Raw genomic sequence first — 24,476 nt, forward strand, 5'->3', positions numbered from 1 at the left:
TCCCGGCGCTCGCCGCCAGCCCGTCGGCCCCGCCCCGCCGGCTGTCCCGCCCTCGCGCCGCCGCCGCGTGGCTCCCGCCCTCCCCGGCGCCCGCTCCTTCCCGCCGCGCGGCTCTGGGCTGGGGGTACCCGGCGCCCCCGCCCTGCATTGTCCCTGCTGCAGCGCCCCCTGCCGGCCACCGTGCTGCGCTTTTAGGGGCCCGCGGCGCCCTAGCAAAGGCCGTTGAGCCCATCACTGAGTTCCCCGACGCTTCCGTGACCGCGCGTGCGGGTGAGGCCCCGGGGTGGTGGTGGTGGTGGGAGGAGGTCGGTGCGCCTAGCGAGAGGGAGAAACTTTGGAACTTGGAGACCCTGTTCGCCCCAGAGTCTGGTTTCTCCGAGTGGGCTCCGCAGGGAACCAGTACTCGGGTTGTCCGAGGTGCTGGCTGGAAGAGCAGCATCGCAGGCCTGGCTCGCCCACTTAATGAGTCTCTTCTCTGGGCCTGGAAATGTGCATTTAGCTAGCGTCTTGGGTGGTTCCGTTGTTCACTCCTTGGAGCCTCGGTGGCTTCTAGGGTGCGTGCGGGTCGGTGATGGCGGCTGGTGCACGGACTCAGACCCGGATCCTCCGAACTGTTTTTTTTTTGGGGGGGGGGGGGATTCTGCATTCTTGTTTTCTCTCTGCTGAGAGGGGCCCTTTAGGTCGTCCTGCTGCCACAAAGCGGAAATGTGGCTTCCAGTACGTTCCTGTTGCCTTCATCCCGGGGTTCTTCTGCCAACTCCCTGGGAACCCATGGTGCTTGAATAAGGCGTATTGGGAGGCCTATGGCTGCCCTGTTCTTAGCTGTAGGAGGGGCAGCAGTTTTCTTAGCTCTTGTTTCTTTAGGTCTGCTTTAGGCGAGAGGGCTGAAGTCAACCACTTGGTGAGCCATATCAGGAAAGCCTGCCTCTCTCTGTCGTTGTCGCTGTCTCTCTCTTTTTTTTTTTCTTTTTTTTTTTTGACAAGGTTTCTCACTGGTCTGAAGCTAGCTGGTTGGCCAGTGAGTCACAGGAATCCACCTGTCTTCCTCCTTCCTAGCCTAGGATTGTTAGATGAACACTACCACACTAGATTTTTTTTACACTATCCCTGACTAACCTAGACCTTCCTATGTAGACCAGGCTGGCCTTGAACTCATAGATCCACCTGACTCTGCCTCCTGGGTGCTGGGAATAAAGGTGTGGGGCATTTTTATTTTTAAATTAAATCTAAAATTAATTTCGTTATTTTTGGATTTTTAGAGACAGGGTTTCTCTGTGTAGCTCTGGCTGTCCTGGAACTCACTCTGCAGACCAGGCTGCCTTTGACAACTCCTCCCCGCCAAGCGCTGGGGTTAAAGGCGTAGGCCACCACTGCCCAGCTAAATTTAAAGTTAAATTTTAAATCAATTAAAAATTTAGTTCTTCTAAAAAAATAGGTTATGAATATCAAACTCAGGTCCTGCTTGCAAGTACTTTTATCAATTGAACCGTCTCTCAGTCCCGTGGAAAAATTTTGTAATGACACCTGTTAGCTAGGACCATCCTCAGGGCTTGGCACTAGGGGAAAGAGACCTAGCTTGGTTCTGAGTTTACAGCGAAACAGCCCGGTGAGTGTTGATGGGTGGAAAATGATGAAGTGGAAGCCTAACGTGGAAGGGGACCCTGGCCCAACTGGCCGAACAGAATTGCTGAAGACAGTGAGTCAACGTCCCCTGCAGGCTGGGAGAGGATGAAAATGTCTTCAGACATTGAAAGTGATCAGCCATCCCGAGCTCTTCCTGAACACGACTGGAGAAAATGCTTCACAGAAACTGGATTACACAAGGACGTATGTGATGGAGCCTGACAAGTTTGGCCAAGCAGAGACTCTTATCAGTAGATGAGCTCCAAGCGGAGGTGTCGTAGAAGAATTCTTTTCCTTCCTCTCAGAGGTGTCTTCTCTACCAACCCTGAGTGTCTTGAGGAGGTCCTGGGTCTCCCCAAATTCCTTTTGCACAGCCCACTCTCTGATGTTCTTTGAGAACACTACTGCGGCCTCACAGCTTAGCATAGCATTCCAAACTACTTGTGCTTCTATGTGTCTTCTGTTGGTGTCTTCAGAGTCCTATTTGGGAAATAACCCTGTGTCTCATCTCTGACCTGCCTTACCACCCAAGAAAGTAGCCTTGATGGACCCCTGTTGGCGGGTCCCCTTTCAGGAGAGAGTAGACACCACCTTCCTGGAGACAGACCCTACCATGAGCCAGCAGGTTGACCTGCTTGAGGATGTATGATTGGGGCAGATGCAGTCTCACCCAGGATTTGAGGTCATTTTTTTCTCTGAATCCATCCTCTTCCTGTTATTTTTTTTTCTTCCCAGTTTTTCTGTTTCTGGCCTGTTCTCAGAAATGATCATACAGACCTCCTCCATTTGTTGAGACAAGTAGTTGAGTTGGCCCCCACCTGCTCCTGCCACCAGGGCTTCTCCTCCTGCCTTCCGTTTCAGCCACGCTTTTGCGAAACGCCTCGTATTTATCGTTCCAACTTCTTTACCTCCATCCATCTTCCTTCCATTACCGTTTGGCTTCTGGCCGCAGCACATCATTGAAATGTGTCTTGCCTAGTGACCTAGTTGCTAAATTCAGTGGCTGCTTTCAGCCTTCATCTTACGAAGATGGAGCATCTGATCCTGTTGCCTACTCAGTTTTGGTCGAAACTTCTTTCTAGTCCGGCATGATGGTAATGCCAGTGAACTCTGGAACAACTTGAGCTATAGGGGAAGACTGAAAAGGAGCTACTCTGTGGGCTTCCTCTTGCTGGAGTTGGAACCTAGAGCCTCATGTGTGTTTCCTTGAGTCTTTTGGAGCCCTCTTTCTCACCCCCGTCTTACGTGTTGGCACACACAGGTAACGCATGAATCCTTACTGTAGGCTTTGCCGTTTATACTCATGACTTTGACACCAGGCACACACGGATGGCTCCGGTTCTTTCTAGTTTATTAGCTAATAGCTGAACTCACCATTGATTCACGGTTATTGACAGAAGATATGAGACTCTGAGGTTAGAGACCTAGCACTTTACTGCTCGGGCAGAGCAAGTAGCAGGAGCATCAGCATGTTTGCGTAAGTTCTTCTTGCCTCCGAGTCCTGCAGGGGCAGAGTGATGGGCCCAGATGGATGCTTCATGTGCAGATGGTTTGTGTCGTAGCTGAGAAACATGAAGCTTGGGAGGGGGGTAGGAGGAGGGAACGGATGATCTACTGCTTATAAAGGAAGCCGCACATAAGACTGCTCTTCATCCTAGAGGGAGGTAGTACGCTATCTATCCTTCAAGGTTGCTTCTTATAAACAAAACCCTGAGAAGAGGCTCAGGGCAAAAGAGGCAGACTGTCCATTCACCAGAAGTGAGAGAGGGCCACGCTCCTGGAGGACTGTCTTTCAACAGCAGGCCCTTCACCTTCTCCCAGTGACCGTGTCCTCTCCCAGGCCTGTTGCTCACGTAGAGCACTCCTGTCTCTGCTCGCTCTCAGGGCCAGGCCAGAGACCTTGGAGTGAGTGTGCATTTGATCGTCTCCTTCAGTACCTGCACCTAACTAACGAAATCTGCTCACACCAACACCAAGGTCGGCGGCTCCCCTCTGCTGCCCGTCTCTGGTTCTCCACAGGCTGTGTTTTGGGTTGTGTTATTTGCATATATTATGGCCCTCATCCTTTCTGCAGCTGTGAGGTTTGCTTTGTTTGTGCTTCCTGATTTCCCAGGTGAAAGAATGGGGTCCTAGCTTGGTTAAATGTTGCCCAAGGTCACCCAGATAGTGAAGGGCAGAGAATCGAACTGTGTTATCAGTCCTTCATACCATTGGTCTTTCTTGTAGAAGGCATCCCTGTCTGATAGAGAGCTACTGCCTTGGCGGAGAATCTGCCCTTTTTCCCCTATTCTTTCTCTTCTCTGTGTTAGTCAGCATTTCTTTACTATAGCAGGTACCTGAGATTCAACTTATAAAGAAAAATGATTTATCTTGGCTCATGATTTTATTTATTTGTTTTTGTCTTATTAGAAAAGATTTATTTTGCCAGGTGGTCGCGGCACACGCCTTTAATCCCTGCACTTGGGAAGCAGAGACAGGCAGATCTCTGAGTTTGAAGCCAGCCTGTTCCACATAATGAGTTCTAGAACAGCCAGAGCTGTTACAGAAAGAAACCTTGTCTCAAAAAAATATATTTATTTTATTTTTGATTGTGTATGTTTTTATTTGTTTATAGGTATATGCACCCAAGTGCACTTGCCCTTGGAGGCCAGAAGAGGGCATTAGGTTCCCTGCGTCTAGAGTTAAAGGTGGTTATGAGCCACTGAGGTGGGTGCTGGAAACTAAGCTTGTGTCCTTTGCAAAAGCAGTGTGCACTCAGCTTCTGAACATCTCTCTAGCTCCTGTTTTTATTTTAAAACACATCTTTTCTTCCTTCCAGGCAGTGTCTTACTATGTAGCTCAGGCTGAATTCAAATTTACCATCCTTCTGCTGCACAAATGCAGGTCCCTGTCCTGGTGCTTTGTAGCACTGGTGAGGCACACATGGAGGGACAGAACTGTTGACTGCGTGTCTGGCGTGTGAAAGAGGGATTAGTCAGAGGCCTACAGTTCACCAGCTGCAACCTCAGCGGCCTTAAGATTTCCCATATGTCCCACCTCTTAATGTTTTCACTGCCTTCAAATAGTGCCACATTAGAGACCTTTGGGGGCGTTTAAGAGCCAAAGGATAGTGCTTTCCTCTCTCCTGGGTTTTCTGTCACCTTCACTTGAAGCTGACATTAATTAAGGGTGACATTGGTCACCCCGAGGAGCTGTTGTGCCCTCTTCTTGATTACTTTGGTCACTCCTGCATCTTCCAAGGTGCCTCTGCATCTTTGTGTGTATTGCGTTATCCTTTCTGGAATGTTCTTTTCCTTCTTCACTCAGCCATCCCCCAAGACACAGGTGTTACCTCCTTCACGTGAGACCCCCATGCTCATCTTTAGGTGACTACTACATTGGGAACGGTGGCGTCTCTGGTGCTTCTGTTCGCACAGGGTCCTCTTCCTCAAACATCCTTCATCTCCTCACCAACTAATCCCTCTAGCTTTTGGACTTCACTTAGTGTCGCTTTCTCTGGGATGGCTTCCAGGACTGCTTTGCCTCCTCCTAGCCAAGCTTAGGTGTTCCTCTTGAGCATCCTGAAGTCCCTCTGCCTGTACCAGATGCTGTTGTAGTAACAGCTGTCGTTCGTGGCGGCCATGGTCCAGAGCTTGCTCAGAGCCAGGCCTGAAACACTGGGAGAACTCAATAAGCTGTTGAATGAAACCCTGCTTCCTAGTCCGCCATGCTTCCAACATCTGTGTGTTAGTTTCTTGTTGCTGGCGAGAGATTTCCTGACAAAGGCAACTTCAGGGGAGAGGGTTTATTTCCAATCAGCTTGAGGAGGAGAGGCGTGATGATTGCTGTGTGAGGTGGCTGGTCACGTTGTGTCAGATTCAGGAAGGAGAGAGAGAGAGAGAGAGAGAGAGAGAGAGAGAGAGAGAGAGAGAGAGAGAAATGCTGATGTCCAGCCCGCTTTTTTTGTTGTTATTTCTTCCTTTTTATTCTGTCCAGAACTCCAGCCCATGGGATGGTGTTGCCCAGAGATGTGTTCCTAGGTGATTCTGAATTCAGTCAAGTTAAACATGAGGATCTTGAGCTTCCTCCATGTGCTGTTACTGCCATGTTACTTGTCTGCCTGCCTTCCATTCCATGAGGCCCTGAGACCCCCAGAACTGTGAGCCAAAGCAAACCTGCCCCACTCCGGTTGTTTCTGGCTGGTGTGGTCACACAGTGGTGCCGAATCACTGAGGGCATGAGCACTGAGGAGTCGTAGATGCTTAGGCTGCTGTCAATTCGGGTCAGGGACCACACTAGTGCTAGAGGAGCTGGGCTGTGGGAGAAGTGCTAGCTTGTCTCTTCAGTCTCACGGTCCTTTCTGGGCTATGAGGACGTTAGGACCGACCTTCAGTGGACATCAGTCCATCCGCCTCTGTACAACAGAGGGTTCTGTTCTCTTGTCAACGATCTTCTGCTTGATCAAATGTTAGCCAGTCTCTTTAGTTTGAACTCTGTCCTAGGCCCATCTGTGTATTTCCTGGTAGAATCCAGTTTTAGCAAAGAACTCTGTCCAGATCGTTAGTTCAGAACCCTGTGTCTTCATTATGTGATTGTGCCTACGATCAGTCTTTTTTATTTTGCACCAAGTCCCAGGCGGTGCTTGTTCATGCCGGCTTGTCTTCAGTAAGAATCCTGTCAGGTCAGTTTAGCCAGACTCCCTCTTACTTCTCCTGCTTCCTCTCGGTAATTTTCCATCCGCTGGCCCTTACCCTTGCCGTCTGTGCTGTCCTCGGGATTGAGCTCCATCTCTCTCTGCACTGAAAGTCTGTTGTCCTGCTCTCCAGTTTGGGGATGTGATCTTGAATAAGGCTCTCTTTGTGCTGCTTTTACAAGTACTGAACTTTTCTTCTTTGAGAGGTTCATTTTATCTTCAGAGGAAGTCTTGTCTCTTTTCTAGGGTGGCCACGGTAATCCAGTTATGCCCTTTCTGGGGTGTCTATCAACAGTCGTCCATTCATTTCTCTATCACATCTCTGGCACCTGGTGCCACCCGGTCGGTACCTTCTTTCGGTAGGTAAAATGCTTTAGGGTCCCAGTATTTGTTGTTTTTCTCCTTGCTGTGACACGGTGCCCGGCACAGGCAGTTTGATGAAGGAAGGGATCATTTTGGCTCACGGTCTATCATGGCGGCAAAGTCGTAGCAGCGTAAGGTCACACTACATCTGTAGTTTTATTTTTTTCTTAGAATTTTGGCTGGGTGTGACAGTATATGTCCTTAATCTCATACTCGGGAGGCAGAGGCAAAGGCCGGCCAGTCTCTCCGAGTTCCAGGCCAGCCAGAGCTGCATAACAGAGAGACCCTATCTAAAAATACATTTTTTTCTTTTTGAGACAGGGTTTCTCTGTGCAGCCCCGAATGTCCTGGAATTCGCTCTTTAGACCAGGCTGGCCTTGATTCAGAGATCCGCCTGCCTCTGCCCTCTGGGTATCGGGATTAAAGATGTGCCACCGCTGTCCAACAGACATTTTTTTCCCTTCTTTTTATTCAGTCTAGGCCTTCTGCCCATGGAATGGTTCCACTCACATTTAGGATGGATCTTCCAACCTCTCTGTTAACCCAGTTTAGAAACTTTCTCGGACACGCCCAGAGCTTTGTCTCCTACGTGAGTTTAGATGCTGGCAAGTTGACGGTCAGCATTAACCATCACAGTCCCTAAACAAACGCATATGCCAGGGACAGATGTCAACCTCTGTTGGTTGGCGGAAGTTTGGGTAGTCCAAGCCAACCGGTTATGTGACATCCTAAGCATCCAGCACCTCTTCTAATCAGGAATCTAGAAGTCTGAGATACCTCACCCAGACTAGTGCTGGTCAGTCTACAGTCGATGATCAGAGATGCTGATGAAAGAAACGACTCTCCAGGGAGGGCGAGCCAGGGAAGGACAGGAGAGCTAGCGGCCATGTCTCCGCACAGAGCCAGAGGCACACGTCCAGGAGCTGTGGACAGTGACTTCATGCTTTCCATTCTGCTAATTGGTTTTTTCATTGTTCCACGCATGGCCTGCTTTAATCTAGTTATTTAGTTTGTTCTATAATAGGAACTCATAAACTCACCCTCCAAAACAAAACTGAGCCACGGCAGATATGGGATGGTATCATTTGGGCCTGGGATGTCTGCTAAAGGCTTCGTCCCAGGCTTGGCTCTCTTGGGAGGTGGTGGACCCTGTAATCGGGCGAGGCCTGCTGGGAAGTATTAGGTCATTGTGGGCATGCCCTTGAAGGATTCCCCTCCCCGCACCTTTTTTTTAAAAAAAAAAAAAAAAAAACCTGCTTTCTCTCATTTCCCAGCTGCCTCTACTCCTGCCGAGATGTGCTGCCTTGTCACAGACTCCAAAGCTGTGGAGGGGCTACAGCGGTGGCTCAGTGGTTAAGGGCACTGGATGCTCCTGTAGACGATCCCAGTTCGGTCTCCAGCATCCACATGGCTGCTCACAACTGTCTATAACTCCAGTCCCCAGGGACCTGATACCCTCTCCTGGCTTCTGAGGGCACCAAGTGGTGCACAGATACACATGCATGCAAAACACCCACACACGTAAAATAAATGCAGAAAACAGTGGTGCCATGGACCATGGGCTGGGATCTCAACCTCCAAAATTATGAGTTCCCCCACCCCAAACACCATTCATCTTTGACAGAAAGTTAGCTAATACTTGGCAGGAGCTGACATGGAATTGTAGGTGTCTCTTCCATCCCAAGATTCTGCCTCCTGCTGCTTGAGTAACCCACACCCTGAATCTGGCGTTTATCTTTGCTTTTTCCCTTGTGTGTTACTTTAGATTTACTCAAGGGGAAAACTTCACGCATTCCCAGCTGAAGAGACTCGTCTGATCTTGCTTTATCTCCTTTCATCCCTTCCCCATTTCTATTTGGTTGTTCGTTTGTGGTGCTTGGTCCAGCCTAGGGCCCCGTACTTTCTGGGTAGGCGCTCTGCCCCTGTGTTATAGCCCCAGGCTCCTATGTACACTTCTATTTTGAGGTGGTTTTTTCCTAAATTTCTCAGACCGGTCTTGACCTCCTCTGTGGCTCAGGTGGACCTTGAACCTCTGGGATGGGGGGCCTGTGCCTCTGGCCCAGTTTCTTCATCCTTCAGGCAGTTGCATTCTGTGTGTTTCTAAAGAGTATCTATTCTTGCTTTGGGTTAATTTTAACTTTATAAAAATTCATCTTGCGCCTGGCGGTGGTGGCACACGCCTTTAATCCCAGCACTCAGGAGGCAGAGGCAGGCGGATCTCGGTGAGTTCGAGGCCAGCCTGGGCTACAGAGCTAGTTCAGGACATACTGTTGCACAGAGAAACCCTGTCTTGAAAAACAAAAACAAAAAATCCGTCTTGCTGTATAAATTCTTTTGTGAGGCAACTTTTTTTTTTTTTTTTTTTTTTTTTTTTTTGGTTTGGTTTTTCGAGACAGGGTTTCTCTGTGGTTTTGGAGCCTGTCCCGGAACTAGCTCTTGTAGACCAGGCTGGCCTCGAACTCCCAGAGATCCGCCTGCCTCTGCCTCCCGAGTGCTGGGATTAAAGGCGTGCGCCACCACCGCCCGGCGTGAGGCAACTTTTTGCATGCACTGGTGTATAAGTAGAGCTCTGCATTGCGGTGTGTCAGGTGTGTCAGCGTGGACCCCTCGCACTTACCTTGTAAGGGCTCATCGCACGCGCTTACCTTGTGAGGCCTCATTGCACGCGCTTACCTTGCCTATCTGTCTGCTCTGTCGCTGGTACTGCTCAGTTTGTTCGTGTGTTTTCACTCTTGTGAAGAGCACTGCTCTCTTTTTTTTTTTTGAGACAGGGTTTCTCTGTGGTTTTGGAGCCTGTCCTGGAACTAGCTCTTGTAGACCAGGCTGGTCTCGAACTCACAAAGATCCGCCTGCCTCTGCCTCCCAAGTGCTGGGATTAAAGGCGTGCGCCACCACCGCCCGGCTTCTCTTTTTTTTTTAAATAGAAAAGATTTAAAATTATTTAACTATTTGATTTTTTTTTTGTTTGTTTGCTTGTTTGGGTTTCTCTGTGTAATCACTCAGACTGTCCTGGAACTTACTTTGTAGACCAGGCTGGCCTTGATCTCACAGAGATCCACTTACTTCTGCCTCTTGAGTGCTGGGATTAAAGATGTGTGCCACCACTGCCCAGCTACTTGAATTTAAGTTATATGTAGGTGTGCGTGCCTGCAAGTGGGTGTGTGCACATGTGTGCAGGTGCCTTGCAGGTCAGTGGCGTGGATCGCTAGAACTGGAGTTATAGACTGTTGTGGGTGCTGGGGATCAAACCTGGGTCTTCTGGAAGAGCAGCAGTGCTCTGAATTGCTGAGCAATTAATCTCTTCAGCCCCTGTATGCTCATTAAAAAAAAAAAAAACGAACAAGAAGAAGAAAGAAACTTTGTGGGTCTGGAATGGAATGCTTCCTCTCAGCGACCACATGCCGAAGCTTTAGCCCCCATTGTGATGCTATTTAGGGACTGGCTTTTGGAAAGCCACAGAGCTTGCTGTGTCCCCTCATGTCCCCAAGGAAAGGCCATTTCAAACACAGCAAGGAGGAAGCTGCTAGAAGCTGAGAAGGATCCTTACTAGGACTCCACATGGTAGCCCTTAGCTTTCATCCTTCAGAACTGAGGGTTTAAATTCCTGTTCTTCTACCACCCATCCTGAGGGCTTGTTAGAGTGGCATGAGCTAAGCCAACCTGAGAGCTGACTATCCCTTCGTACACCCGCCTATTTCCTTTTCTCTTGAGTGACTCTAATTCTTACCTGTGTCTCTTAGGTTGTTGTTTGAGGTCAGGGCTGTAACAAAGTACCACAGTTTTGATAGGTTAAAACAGCAGAACTTGCCAGGCATAGTGGCATACACCTTCAGTTCCAGCACTCAGGAGACAGAGACAGAGGCGTTTGCGGCCTGGTCTACATAGAGTTCCAGAACAGCCAGAGCTCTATAATGTGACTCTGTCTCTAAACAAACAAACAAACAACAACAAAACCCAAAACAAACAAAAAACCCACAGCTAATTCACAACAGCTAACCTAAGTCAGCTGACAAGCATCTACATAAAAATGTCATCTAGTCATGCATGGTGAAAAAAATTTTAAATTGTAAAAAATATGTCAGGACACAGCAAGACCAATCAAATTAATTAGTGAGCAGATTCATAATCTTTGTAATATAAATGATTTTCTTTTTGTATTGCTTCAGTCTTGTAAAAATGTACAGAGAGGCAGGGAGGCCAGCATTTGGGAGGCAGAGGCAAGTGCTCTCCAAGAGTTCCAGGGTAGCCAAGGCTGTTACTCAGAGAAACCTTGCCTTGAAAAACCAAACAAGAAAGTAATAAAGACAGGTGTTTTCAGGCCTGTTCGTAGAGGTTTATACATGTGGGGCTGTAAGTCATCCCTTGTTGGACTGGAACAAAGGCTCAGCAGTTAAGAGTACTTGTTCTTGCCTAGGCCCCCTGAAAAGAACATGGTGGTTCACAGACACCTGTAACTCCAGTTCCCGGGAATTGGATGCCCTCTTCTGGCCTCTGCAGGCACTGCACTTGCATACACAAACCTGCACCCAGACACATAATTAAAAACAAAACTCTTTTAAAAATTCTCTTGTTCAGATCCAAATTGCTCCATGCAGCACGGACACTCCAGGACTGACACGTGAATCCTTATCTCACAGAAACCCCAGCAGCTAGATTATTTTTTCTCAATTGTGTTTCAAATTCATCTTTGTTGTTAACATCTTACATTTCCTCACAATCAAGTTGTTTCCAATAACCACCTTTACTTAGTTTCTAGATTCTTGTGTTTTTTTCTGAGTGCAGAGACTAATACTTCATATTGGTAGCTGTCTGCAAACCTGGAGTTCATTGGGACTACAAACCAAACCCAGACACTTGTCTCCACGCTTTCCGCGGAGTATGAAGGAATCCTCCATCCGCTACAGCCAGGAAAGCTGCTTAGGGAAGCAACACACCGCGGGTAGGTGTCTAGGAGAGCAGCACACCGCGGGTAGGTGTCTAGGAGAGCAGCACACCGCGGGTAGGTGTCTAGGAGAGCAGCACACCGCGGGTAGGTGTCTAGGAGAGCAGCACACCGCGGGTAGGTGTCTAGGAGAGCAGCACACTGCTGGTAGGAGTCTAGGAGAGCAGCACACCGCGGGTAGGAGTCTAGGAGAGCAGCACACCGCGGGTAGGTGTCTAGGAGACAAAGCAAACTATCGGCAGCCCAAGACTTGGCTGGCTCACCAGTTAGTCCATTTCCTGGAAATACTGTCCTCCCTGAGAATCCATTTCATCACCCTCGAAAAGAACAAGAATTTTCCGGGTGCTGACCAATATTGTTTTGCATTAGGCAAATTACTAAAAAAACAAACAAACAAGCAAACAAAAAAACAGAAACAAAACCCTTGTCTCTGCGCAGAAATGTCAGAGACTCTGTAACAGTTAGCTCAGGAAGTCTGTTCTTCACAAAATAAGCAAACAAAGGCGGCTTACTTCCAGTCACAGGGGAAGAGATATCTTAGAAACCTTAGCAAGGAGTGGCACACATCCCTTCAGGTCACTTCTGTGGTTGTCACATGGTCACACTAAATTGCAAAGGAGGCAGTGCGGTGTCTCCGGAGATTATCCTCATATTCTAGGAAACATCAGGCACTCTCTCTGGATTCTTGCTCAGCACCTCTGCTGTTCCATCAGTCATTTTGTGAGCAAAAACTACCAGCCATCCTCTGAGCTTTGTAAGTGATAAAGAAACCGAGCATGCTGTTTCTTTACATTTCATATCTAGCTGACAGATACCCTGACCATTTCTTATCTAGAGCAATTGTCCTTAGCTGTGTTGGGGGGAGTTTGTGCCCAAGGTTTCCATACTCATTAATAGCAAGTGAAAAAGTCATAAAGCTGGAGTTTTTGCCCTGTTTGTAGAGAAGAGTGGACACGGGGTTGTAGCCATCAGGTGTAGGGCTGGAGAGATGGCTCAGCTGTTAGAGCTCTTGATGCTCTTGCAGAGATCTTAGCTGTTCCCAGAGCCCATAAGTGGCTCACAACCTTCTGTAACTCCAGTTACATTTTCTAATACTTAGAGACATTAAAACGATGTTACATTTATTTATGTGTGTTGCTATGATATCTGTGTGGCGAGACTTCTTTTTTGAAATAGGGTCTCTCTATATAGTCCTGGCTGTCCTGGAACTCACTATGTAGACCAGGCTGGCTATGAACTCACAGAGATCCACCTGCTTCTGTCTCCTCAGTGCTGGGATTAAAGGTATGTGGCATCTTGCCCGGTTGACAATAGATTTTTCACTGGGGCTGGAGTGCTACTGGCATCAGATGTGTGGAAGCCAGAGGTGTTATTAAGTATCCTACTCTGCACTGTACACCCTCCTCTCTCTAAAATAAAATAAAAAATAAAGAGGAATCATGCAATCTAACACGTCAGTGGTGTCAAAATAAAAAAGCCGTGATATGGGCGCTGCAGAGTTGACCATGCAGTTAAGAACACTTGTTGCTCTTTCAAAGGACCCAGGTTCAGTTCCCAGCACCTCCATGGTGTCTCAAGGCCATCTCTCACTCTAGTTCCAGAGTATCTGACACCACCTTCTGCTCTCCATGGGCGCCAGGCATGCACGAAGTTCACATACACATATATAGGCAAAATAAATCTAAAAAAAAAAAGAAAGAGCCTGACGTAGAATCAAGAGTTTCATTCCCGTGCAAGACTAGTACGTATCCCAACCTCCTTTGCAGCATCACCACGTGCCTGGTTCTTACCAATGCTGTATTACCTGAAATGAAGTGTGCCACGCCCTCTGAGGATTCTCTTTCCCTTGCTTCTGACGAGATAGAGATGAGAGCTAGGGTCTGTGGGAGAGCCACAGTTGGAGCCGGGCCCCGAGTCACCATCTGGGGCAGCTGCCATCCACTGCAAATATAGGTGGCATTTAAAAAAATTTTTTTTTTTGTGTTACTGTGTGCATGTGATGTGTATGTGTGTAGCACGAATAATAAAAACCCAGAGACAGAAAAGCAAAGCAGCCGAGCCACTAGAGAAGTCTTTCCTCTACCAAGTCTGGGCGACTGCAGACCAAGCAGACTAAGCCTCTCTCTCCTCCTGTCTTATGTTTCCTATAGAGCTGGGATAAAGGTGTGAGCCACCCCACCTAGATTTGTTTCTGTGTGGAGCTTGTGTAGCCTAGGGTGGCCTTGAACTCACAGAGATCCATCTGATTCTGTCTCCCAAATCCTGAAATTAAAGGTGTATGCCACCATTACCTGACCTCTGGTGGCTTTAGCTTTGCCTCTGGCCTTCAAGCAAGATTTATTTATTAAAGCAAACAAAATAACACTATTTATGTGTGTGCTGGTTACATGTGTTACAGAATACTTGTGGAGGTCAGAGGACAACTTTTGGGAGCTGATTCTCTTTCCACTTTGTTGAGGTGTGGGTCTCACATCTTTCATCCTTCTGTATTCTAGGCTAGCTGGCCCCCAGGCGTACAGGCTTCCATCTTGCCATAGGAGTGCTGGGACTACACATGTGCTACTGAATTTGGCTTAAAACAAGCTGGGTGGCCGGGCTGGTGGCGCACGTCTTTAATCCCAGCACTCGGGAGGCAGAGGCAGGCGGATCTCTGTGAGTTCGAGGCCAGTCTGGTCTACAAGAGCTAGTTCCAGGACAGGCTCCAAAGCTACAGAGAAATCCTGTCTTGAAAAGCAAACAAACAAAAAACCCAAGGAGGTAAAAGAGGTAGAGGCAGGCAGATCTCTGAGTTCCAGGCCAGCCTGATCTACAGAGTTCCAGGACAAACAGGGCTACATAGAGAATCTGTGTTTTGAAAACAGAACGACACCAAAAAGAACAACAACGTTTGTCTTATGATTTATGTGTATGCGTGTTTTGGCTGTATGCATGCCTAAGTATCACATGTGTGCCTGGTGCCTGTGGAGACCCAGAGAAGGATCAGATTCCCCTGGAAACTGGAATTTTAGTTTGTCATGGTTTTTCTGCATGAATATCTGTGCATCACATGCGTGCCTGGTATTCTCAGGGGCCAGAAGAGGGTGTCGGATCCCCTAAACTAGAGTTGTGACCACCATAGGCGCTAGGAGTCACAGGTGCTGGGGTTAGAGGCACGAGCCACTCTGCCTGGCTTACAGCTGTGTTAGAAGAGGGAGTTTTTTTTGTCTTTTTTTTTTTTTTTTTGGTTTTTCGAGACAGGGTTTCTCTGTGGTTTTGGAGCCTGTCCTGGAACTAGCTCTTGTAGACCAGGCTGGTCTCGAACTCACAGAGATCCGCCTGCCTCTGCCTCCCAAGTGCTGGGATTAAAGGCGTGCGCCACCACCGCCCGGCAGAAGAGGGAGCTTTTGTGTTGTAGTCAGTAGGTGTCACAAAAGCGTCTCATTTCAGTGAATGATTTGCCCCCACAGCTATAAATAAACAAGTAGATTCCCTCTAACCTGTTTTGACATAAGTAGCCTTATGATTAGGAGAAGCAAGCCAGATCTGGGTGTGGTGGCGCTTGCCTTTAATCCCAGTACTCAGGAGGCAGAGGCAGGCAAATCTGTGAGTTCGAGACCAACCTGGACTACAGAGTGAGTTCCAGGACAGCCAGAGCTACACAGAGAAACCCTGTTTCCAACAACCAAAAAGGGGGTGGGGAAGCATGCAAGTTTTCTTTGTCCCTGAGGTTAGCCTAGTGTCAACTCCAAGCTTGCCACTAAGGGGCCCTTCCTGCTCTTTGTGATCCAGTTATATCATCAAGTTGGTTGACTTGATTGAGCCACAGGATATCCAGATATTTGTTCTATTTCTGTGCCCCAGTTGGGTCTGCAGTGTTTCCCGCAAGACTCGTGTGTTAAAGGCTTGGTTGCAGCCCACGGCACCATTGAGAAGTGGGAAAACATTTCAGAGGCAGGACCAGCAGGATGTGGTAGTATAATATTTGCAATCTCGGTACCCAAGAAGCTGAGGCAGGAGGATTGCCACAAGTGTGAAGTCAACCTGGGCTACACCATGAGACACAGAAAGAGGAAAAGAGGTGGGCCTAGCAGAGAGGTTAAGTCACTGGGGGTATGTCCTTGATCCTTTCTCTCTCTTTGCTTCCCAGCTGCTGTGAGCTGAACACCCTGTTCTAAGTGCTCCTGTCATGATGCCGCTACAAGCCAGAAGCCACGAGGCCCAGTGGTCACGGAAACTTTGAAACCGTGGGCCAGGACCAATCTTTCCTGTCTCTAAGATATTTATCCCGGTGTGGAAGGCTATCTCTGGGACTACCGCTCCTTCTGAACCATGGTGCCGTGGCTGTGGAAGGGGCTGATAGGCATCGGCCTCTTTGCGCTGGCCCATGCTGCCTTTTCGGCTGCGCAGCATCATTCTCATGCGCGACTAACGGAAGAGGGGTGTGAGTCGCTGCCGGCGGATATAGTTCTGCAGACGCTGTTGGCCTTTGCGGTTACCTGTTATGGCGTAGTTCATACGGCAGGGGAGTTTAAGGACAGGGATGCTACTTCAGAACTAAGGAGTAAGACGTTTGACGCCTTAAGGAGTCGGCCGTCTTTTTATGTGTTTCGTCGTCGCCATGGCCGTGGAGTGTCCCAGCCTTCGGATACAGCTCGTTCTGCAAACATCAGCGCATCATCTGACATACTGTTGAAGTTTTGAAGTTCAGCTTTTTACACATCAAGTAAATAGGACAGAAGCAGACTTGAGAACTGGGATTTGGAATGTAAACCCCCTACACATCAGTATTTTAGTGATATTTCAGACCTAATTTTTTTTTAAAAAAAAAAAAAAACTATAGCCAAATAGCAAACAAACAAAAATCAAAAAGCTCTTTCTCTTAGGTATCCCGTGACAGCTGTAGGAAGCTGACAAACTGTGAGGTGATTTGGGGTGAGGTGAACATTGGAGCCTCAGCTCGAGTAAAGCAGAGTGCTCTCAATAACGCAAGTGGACCTAAGCCAGTCCAGGGGCTGAGTGGAACCCGAAGGCTTAGTAAGGAAGACATTTGCCTGCATTCTTGAGCTGAGACATTGATCTTCCTCTGGCTCTGTTGTCTAAACCCAAATGTCAGCCCTTGTATGTTGAACCTGCTGGCTCTCAGACTTGCATTGGACTCTCCTGGGCTCTGCCTGCTGACTTCAGTCTTGAGGTCCTCACAATGTGCGGTCCAGTTCTTCATTGCCACTCCCCCACAGACTTCTCCTTGGCTCTCAGACTGATGAGCTGGAGGCTCTGGGAGCCATAAGCTCCAAGATGATGATCTTCCATGCTGTGTGAAGAGGCCTAACTGAAGGAGAGAAGGAAGCCAGCATTCCCGGAACAGTGGGGATGAGAGGTGGACGAGCCTTGCCCCTGCCAGCGCAGCCATCCCTGTGGCTGGTTCCATGTGTCACTTGCTATGGTCTTGCTAACCTCCCACTTCCCTTTTGTGCTTGTGGTTCCATATGAGACTCTGCCATCTGCAACTGTATTAGGGTTTGTCAGAGGACAAGACTCAACAAGGGTACGTGTTTGTGTAAAACTGTCTCCTGGTGTCTACAGAGCAGAGTCTACAACCGTCGACAGGAACCAAAATCCTCCAGTGCTCAAGAAGTTTGTTTTTAGAAAATGACATAGTATTTGCTTATAACCTATGCCTACCCTCCCAATACTTTTAGTCATCGCTAGATTACATGTAATACCTAATGCCATGTAAATTCTGTAAAGAGTTGTCATACTGCATTGTTTAGGGAATAATGGTAAGAAAACGTCTGCATGTGTTCAGTACAGATGGAACCCCCCTCCCCCATTTTTGGTTAGCAGTTGGTTGTGTCTGTGTTTGATTTGTTTACTTGTCCTTATGCTCCACTTCTACAAGAATGTCACCTCCCTGAGGGTCAGATCCTGTTCATCTTGGTTCCTTGTGCTGTCCCCCATGCCCATCAGAGTGCTTGGTGTGCCCTTGCTTGTGGTATGTTGAAAGGGGAAGGTGTGTGTGTGTGTGTGTGTGTGTGTGTGTGAGAGAGAGAGAGAGAGAGAGAGAGAGAGAGAGAGAGAGGAGAGGGGGAGAGAGAGAGAGAGAGAGAGAGAGAGAGAGAGAGAGAGAGAGAGAGAGAGAGAGAGTGTTCCAGACTAATCTGGAACTAGATAGATAGATAGATAGATAGATAGATAGATAGATAGATAGCAGGTTGGTCTTGAACTAACAGAGATCTACCTGCCTCTGCCTCAAGTACTGGGATTGAAGGTATGCACCACCATACTTGACTAATTTTCAAGTTGACCTATTTATCAAGAGAGGCTCAATTTACTCTTGGAACCCCAATTTTCAAGACCCCATGTTGGTTGGTCTGCAGCATTTACCACTGTTGCTGCTCCTTCCTGTCTGGAATTTTCTGCCCTTGGCTTCCATGATGCAGTAATGGAAAACCTGTATTCCTTTGACGTTACCTCTCCAGAGATTTTCTTCCTCCTCCAAATGCCATATGGCCCTTCTGATCTGTCTGTGGCCATCTCTCCATTCTAGGACTGTTTTAGTTCCTTTCCTATTGTGGCAGAGCGCCATGGCCAAGACAATTTATAAAAAGACACGTTTGATTGGGTTTACGGTTTCAGAGGGTTGGCGTCCATGGTGGCAGAGCAAAGGCACGGTGGCATCATGATCGACAAGTACAAGGCAGAGAGAAACACACACACACACACAAACTCTGGGAATGGTGCAAGTCTTTGAAAACTCAAAGCTACTGCTAGTGACACACCTCCACCAGGCCACACCTCCTAATCCTTCCCAAATGGTTTTACTGGGGATCAAGTATTCACACTTACAAGCCTAAGGGGCCGTTCTTATTCAGACCACAAAATTAACACAGTTGGACTCAGTTGCCCTCTTGTGGGCTGGTCCTTGGCTGTTTAGTTGGTGCACATTCCTGTCCTTTGGCAGCATGCATCCGCCTCTGACTCCGTTTGTGCAGAACGGAAGCAGTGTTCTCCCCCACTTGTGTCTTGTTTCCCTTCCCCTAGGATTTTAAAGGGGAGCCAAGACCTGTCAGATCTACATTCTCTGCATCTCAATGGGACTCTGCCCCTCCATCTAGGCAATCCTTGCTTTAGTACAAGGCTGTATCATTTAACATCTCATAGACATAACCTATGTTATAAGCATAATCACATCTCCCTGTACAGTCCTTTTCATTGCTGCCATTCCCCATCTAGAATGATCTTCTCTGTTGCACAGCACTTAACTTCTGCTCTGTTGCAATGGGCTCTAACTGAATTGTCAGCCAAACCCTTTTCTTAGTTGCTTTTTTTTTTTTTTTTTTTTTTTTTGGTTTTTCGAGACAGGGTTTCTCTGTGGTGTTTTGGAGCCTGTCCTGGAACTAGCTCTGTAGACCAGGCTGGTCTTGAACTCACAGAGATCCGCCTGCCTCTGCCTCCCAAGTGCTGGGATTAAAGGCGTGCGCCACCACCGCCCGGCTCCTTAGTTGCTTTTCGTCAGGAAGTTTTCTCATACCAATAGAAATGAAACTAGAACACTCCATTGGTTTATTAGGGCTGATAAAGTGCCACAGACTAGGTGACAAGAATTGAGAATTAGTTTTCAATAATTCTGGAGGCCAGGAGTCAAGATCAAGGAGTTGGCTTTGATCCTTCCTCCAAGGATCCTCTGGTTGACTTGTAGGTGGATGCTGTCTCCTTTGTCCTCACATAGACCTCCCGTTGTGTCTTTGTGTCCTGTTGTCCTCTTCATAAGATTCCCACCTTTACCAGTGACCTCGTTTTAGCATGATTACGTCCTTAAAGACACTCAGAAGCTTAGGTAGGTTCTAGGGATTGGACGGCAACGTGTAACTTTTGGGGGACCTCTGTTCAGCCTGTGTAATGTGCCTCCTCCTGACCTCCCAAAATGTAATTGTCATAGGCAGATATATTCAGCCCATTCTCACAACCACAGATATCCTCTTTCCTGTATCAGCTGTAAGTTCAATATCTCATCTAAATTGTGTGTTGGATAAACTCCCAATAGCTCACCTAAATCGTGTGTTGGATAAACTCCAAGTATGGATCTTCCTGAGCGAAAGTTTCTCTCCAACTGTGAAACTAGACCATGCATTACACGTTTTCAAAATGAACTAGTGGGGCAAATATGACCTAGACTTCCAAAGTCCACAGGAAAGGGGAACGGAGAAAGGTCATGTGTTAGGACCCCTAAATGTATGAATTTTGTGGAGTTTAGTTTCAATCCACAACAGCTTCCCCTTAGTGAACCTGGAAAATGACACCCACAATTGAATACCTAATTGGCTTGCCTGCTTAGGACTCTTCTTTCTTCATGCCTTATCGTACCCCAGTGCAGATTCACCTCCACCAAATCCCTGTTATATTTAATTTCACCTATCTGCGTGGCTGTCTCTGCCAACACCTGGCCCACAAGTACACATTCAGAAATCACTGCTCCTCCTTACCCACTGGGAACACATCCAAGACCTAGAGTAGATGTCTGCAAAGTACTGAGTCCATTAGATATGGGTTGTTTTATTTTTCTGTCTGATAACCCAGACAGCCATTAAGAGATCACCAGATGGGGAGCATATACTGCGCGGATAAAGAGATAACCCACGTGACGCCAGCACCACATGGGGAGCACATACTGCGTGGATACTCCGGATAAAGAGATAACCCACGTGACGCCAGCACCACATGGGGAGCATATATTGCGCGGATACTCCGGATAAAGAGATAACCCACATGACGCCAGCACCAGATTTTATGACGTTCAGAACAGCGTGCAGTTTAAAACGCATCCACTGTTTCTAGACTTTTCCCTTTAATACTTTTTTTGGAATGTAGTCAACACTAGGTAACTGAGACTATGGAAAGCAAAGCCTTGAAGAGGGGGTGCTGCAGTGTGTTCCAAGACAAACCCCACGGAAGGGCAGCTTTGTGATTTTGTACACTGCTGTATCTGTAGAACCTAAGACAGTGTCTGGTACACAGTCCCCAAATATTTACTGAATTTGTGAATATAAACAGACATACACCTACTAAGCGTTTATCATAGATGTAGATTCTAGATTCTTGAATGTCGAGCAGCTTACGAATTTGTGTTGTTTTTCCAACCGAGCGCAAGGGAATCTTAATACTCCCCTCCTGAATGGGACCAGATACCAGATGAGCAACCGTCACGTGCCTCTGGGTTCCCCAGATGACTCACAGGAGAGCTTTGTTTGGGAGGAGTGGGATGAAATGATGGTGGACAAAAATAACCCTGGGTCCTCGCAGGCGGCATCGAGCTCTACCAGTGAGGGGGGCAATAAAGGTGTTTGTAAGGAAATGCTTCTCCAGGGAAGGGCAGGATAGCTGCCGTCCTAGCCTTGTGGGTTAGCAGCTGCTCACTTGTCCGGAAAGAATCGGAGTTAGGATAAGTGACATAAAACCGCCCTTGTTCCTAAGCCGTCAGCTGCTCCTCTTAGATGAAGGAAGCAGACGGAGGGGCGCATTGCGAAGGTGGTAATTCCATGTGTTTGTCTTTTTCCTTTCATGAAAGGCTTTCCCAGAAGGCGTAGTGGCACATGCCTGCGATCCCAGCACTCAGTAAGCAAAAGCTGGAGGATCCCTGCAGGCTGTGAGGCCAGCCTGGGCTACATAGTGAGTTCAAGGCCAGCCAGAACGTGCAGGAAGATAGTACTCCCCCCCCCATCCACACACAACTTTCCCAGACATATTTCCTCTCGTTTGGTAACCATGCCCACCAGGACAGAAGGACACCTTTACAGAAGAGACATTCTGGAAGGATCTCAGACTTGCTGCCAGCGTTGTCATCTGTGTGGTGAACGGTCGTTATCAGCAGCATATTGATATGAGTGTGACGTGCAAACTCCGGGCCCTGCCCAGATCTACCCGCTCAAACTGGGCCAGCCCAGGAGTCTGTTATATACGACTAGGTGGTCCAAGTGCATGCCCAACTCTGAGAAACCTCAGATTAGGGCTCACAGGAGGCGCAAGGGCACAAGAAAAACCTGGAGTGAGACCCTGGGGCTGTCCGAGCCTATCCTTCCCTGAAGTCCTGCTGTTCAGAGCTGAGATTTTTCTCACAGGATAATCCATTACGTTACCAACATTTTCTCTTCACACTTACAATGGCCGGGGAGGTCTGTTAAGGCCACATTCCCCACTGCTCCCATGCCTCTCCTCGAGCCATGCTGGTCTTTATTCCTTAGACATGGTGAACTGTTCTCTGTCTCTGGGCTTCGTATGTGTTTCCTCCGTCAGAGTTAGCATTGCTCCTGGCTTGGTATTTCTCACGTCAAGTCTTCCTTGATCCAGGCAGATCTGTTTCTCCTCAGCATGACAGCTACACTTCGGGAAGTCACTTTGTTGACTAGGAAGTAGGTGGCTGGAGGGCAGCGTTCTGCCTTCCCTACCACTGTTGTTTCCGGAGCCAACCCTGGGGTTTAGCAGACAATAGATCCTGGATAAACATTTATCCAGTAAATAAACTGTGAACAACAGGAAGTGTGGTAGAAGGAAAGGATGCCTTCCTCTGTTCCTGATTCCTGTGCAGTTCAGGCTCTCTGGAGGGAAGGGGGAGGGGAGGAAGGGGCCGGCTGTTTGGCTGTTTCTTTGTATCCTTCGTGTGAGTACAATCCTGTCCCGTAACTGGCACAATGCCCTCACAGCTCCATCCATGTGCTATAGGACAGGATTTCCTTAGTTTTAAAACCTGCAGGCTCTTAGGTTGTGTCTGCACGCCTCACTGTCTCTATGCACCCACCTGTTGATGGACATCTGAGGTGCTCCTTTCTTTTTGCTGGTGTGAATGAACACAGGCCTGCACAGATGAGAAACCCACTAAGGGGTACTGCTGTACGTCCCAAGAGTGGAGCGGGACCTTGTTCTCAGTTCTTCTGGATAAATATCCAGGGCTGGGATGGCTGTGTCATATCTGTTCTTTCTCTTTCTTTCTTTCTTCCTTCCTTCCTTTTTTTTTTTTTTTTTTTTTTGTAGTTTTGAAACAGGGTGTCTCGGAATAACTCTGGCTGTCCTGGAACTCCCTTTGTAGACCAGGCTGGCCTCAAACTTGGAGATCCACTTGCCTCTGCCTCCCAAGTGCTTGGATTAAAGGTGTGTGGCCACCACCACCCTGCTGTCCTATCTACTCTTAATTTGAGGAACTCGATAGTGTTTTCCCTAGTGGCTGCACACCTTCCCAAATCTGCCGGTGATGTTCAAAGTCCCACATTCTCCCTCCTCCCTCTCCTTTCTCTGCTAGGGACAGAGCTACATTCCCAGCGTCCCTTTCTTTTTCTTTGTTTTCTCATGTGTATCCGTGTGTGGTGTGGCCAAGTATGCGTGTCCATGCAGTTCCGGTTGACCCCGAGTAGATTCCTTGGTTACTCTCTGCTGTATTTACGCAGGCTGGGCCTCATTGAATCCGAAACTTGTTGGACTGACTAGCTTATCTAGCCAGCTTGCTTTGGGGATCCCCTGCCTGCCTCCAAATGCTGTGATTCCAGTATTCCGGTGGTCACCATGCCTGCTGGCTTTTTGTGTGGGTTCTAGAGATCCAAACGCTGCTCCGCACACTTGCACCACAAATCCTTTATACCCCGACGGCTCCAAGTCCTCTGCGTTTTTTAATGGTAGCTGTGTCAGGAAGTATAAAGCAGCATTTCATTGTGGTTTTGACTTGCATTTCCCTGTTGAGATGTGATGTTGAGCCTCTCTGAGAGCCTCTGCCTCTGTCTCTCTGTCTCTCCCTCCCTTCTTCCCACCCCCCACATCTTGTGTGTGCCCATAGTGTTCCTGTATGTGGAAACCAACGATACAGACAGAACATTGTCCTCCGTCACTCTCTACCGGATTTCTCTGAGACAGCGTCTTTCACTGAACCTCAAGCCTGCTGATTTGTCTTGACTGATGGACTAGAAAGCCCAGGGGAATCGATCTTCCTGTCTCACCTCCTGGTTCTGGGATTACAGATGCATACCGCCTTGCCACCACAACCCCACAGCCACTTAAAAAAAAATCCTGAGGGTGCTGGCGGCGGAACTCAGGTCCTCATGCTTGGTGTCAGCAGCATTGCCACCCCCCAGGCCTGCTCACTGTTACCAGTGCTGCCATCACTCCCTTTCCAGCCCTGCTCATTGCCAGCTTATATCTCTTCTTGGAGAAATGTTTATTCAAGTCCTTTGGCTACTTTAATTATATTTACTTTTTTCAGACAGGCTTTCACGATGTTGCTGTGACTGGCCTGAAATTCACTAGGTATATCAGGTTGCCCCTAACTCTCAAGAGACACAGCTGCCTCTGCCTCCTGAGTGCTCAGACTAAGGTGTGCATCACCTCACCTAGCCTTTTGCTATTATTTTTTAACTTTATCTTTATGTTATTTATTTTATTTTATGTTTGTTGGTGTTTTGCCTACATGCATGTTCATATCTGATGCCTGTGGGTATCCAAAGAGGGTTTCTGATCCCTTAGAACTGTGAGCTGCCATGTGGGGGCTGGGAATGGAACCTGGCTCCTCTGGAAGAGCAGCCAGTGCTCTTAACTGCTTGAGTCATCTCTCCAGCCCCATCTTTGACCATTTAAAAATGAGTAGTTTTTTTTCTGACCGTTACATATTCCGTGTGGCATTAAATTCTGTCATTTATAAAGTACTGTATTCATGGAAAGCCCTGGGCACACACAATCTCATTCTGTTCTTACCATAACCTTGAGATATAGGTACAACCCAAATCCACATTTCCCAGAAGAAGCACCAAGGCCTGGACTGGTCAAATCACATTGCCACGATCACACTGCTGGTAAGCGATGGAGCTTGAGTTAGATAAGGACATGGGGAGGCTGGAGAAAATCCATTAGCGTCTCTTCTAA

At 48.0% G+C, this 24,476-nt stretch overlaps 1 protein-coding gene across 1 annotated transcript; it reads left to right on the plus strand.

Moving 5' to 3' along the window:
- Nucleotides 1-84: 84 nt before the first annotated feature.
- Nucleotides 85-17,633, plus strand: LOC130877774 (membrane magnesium transporter 2-like). Its single transcript, XM_057775338.1, has 2 exons — nucleotides 85-270; nucleotides 15,727-17,633. The coding sequence occupies exon 2, from the start codon at nucleotides 15,909-15,911 to the stop codon at nucleotides 16,278-16,280; it is 372 nt and encodes a 123-aa protein (XP_057631321.1). The 5' UTR covers nucleotides 85-270; nucleotides 15,727-15,908; the 3' UTR covers nucleotides 16,281-17,633.
- Nucleotides 17,634-24,476: the final 6,843 nt, after the last annotated feature.

The sequence above is a fragment of the Chionomys nivalis genome, chromosome 7, assembly GCF_950005125.1.
Source record: "Chionomys nivalis chromosome 7, mChiNiv1.1, whole genome shotgun sequence".
NCBI lineage: Eukaryota > Metazoa > Chordata > Mammalia > Rodentia > Cricetidae > Chionomys > Chionomys nivalis.

Bases quoted from the DNA above. Each gene is read 5' to 3' on its own strand.
- LOC130877774 (XM_057775338.1), top strand. From the start codon at position 15,909: ATGGTGCCGTGGCTGTGGAAGGGGCTGATAGGCATCGGCCTCTTTGCG.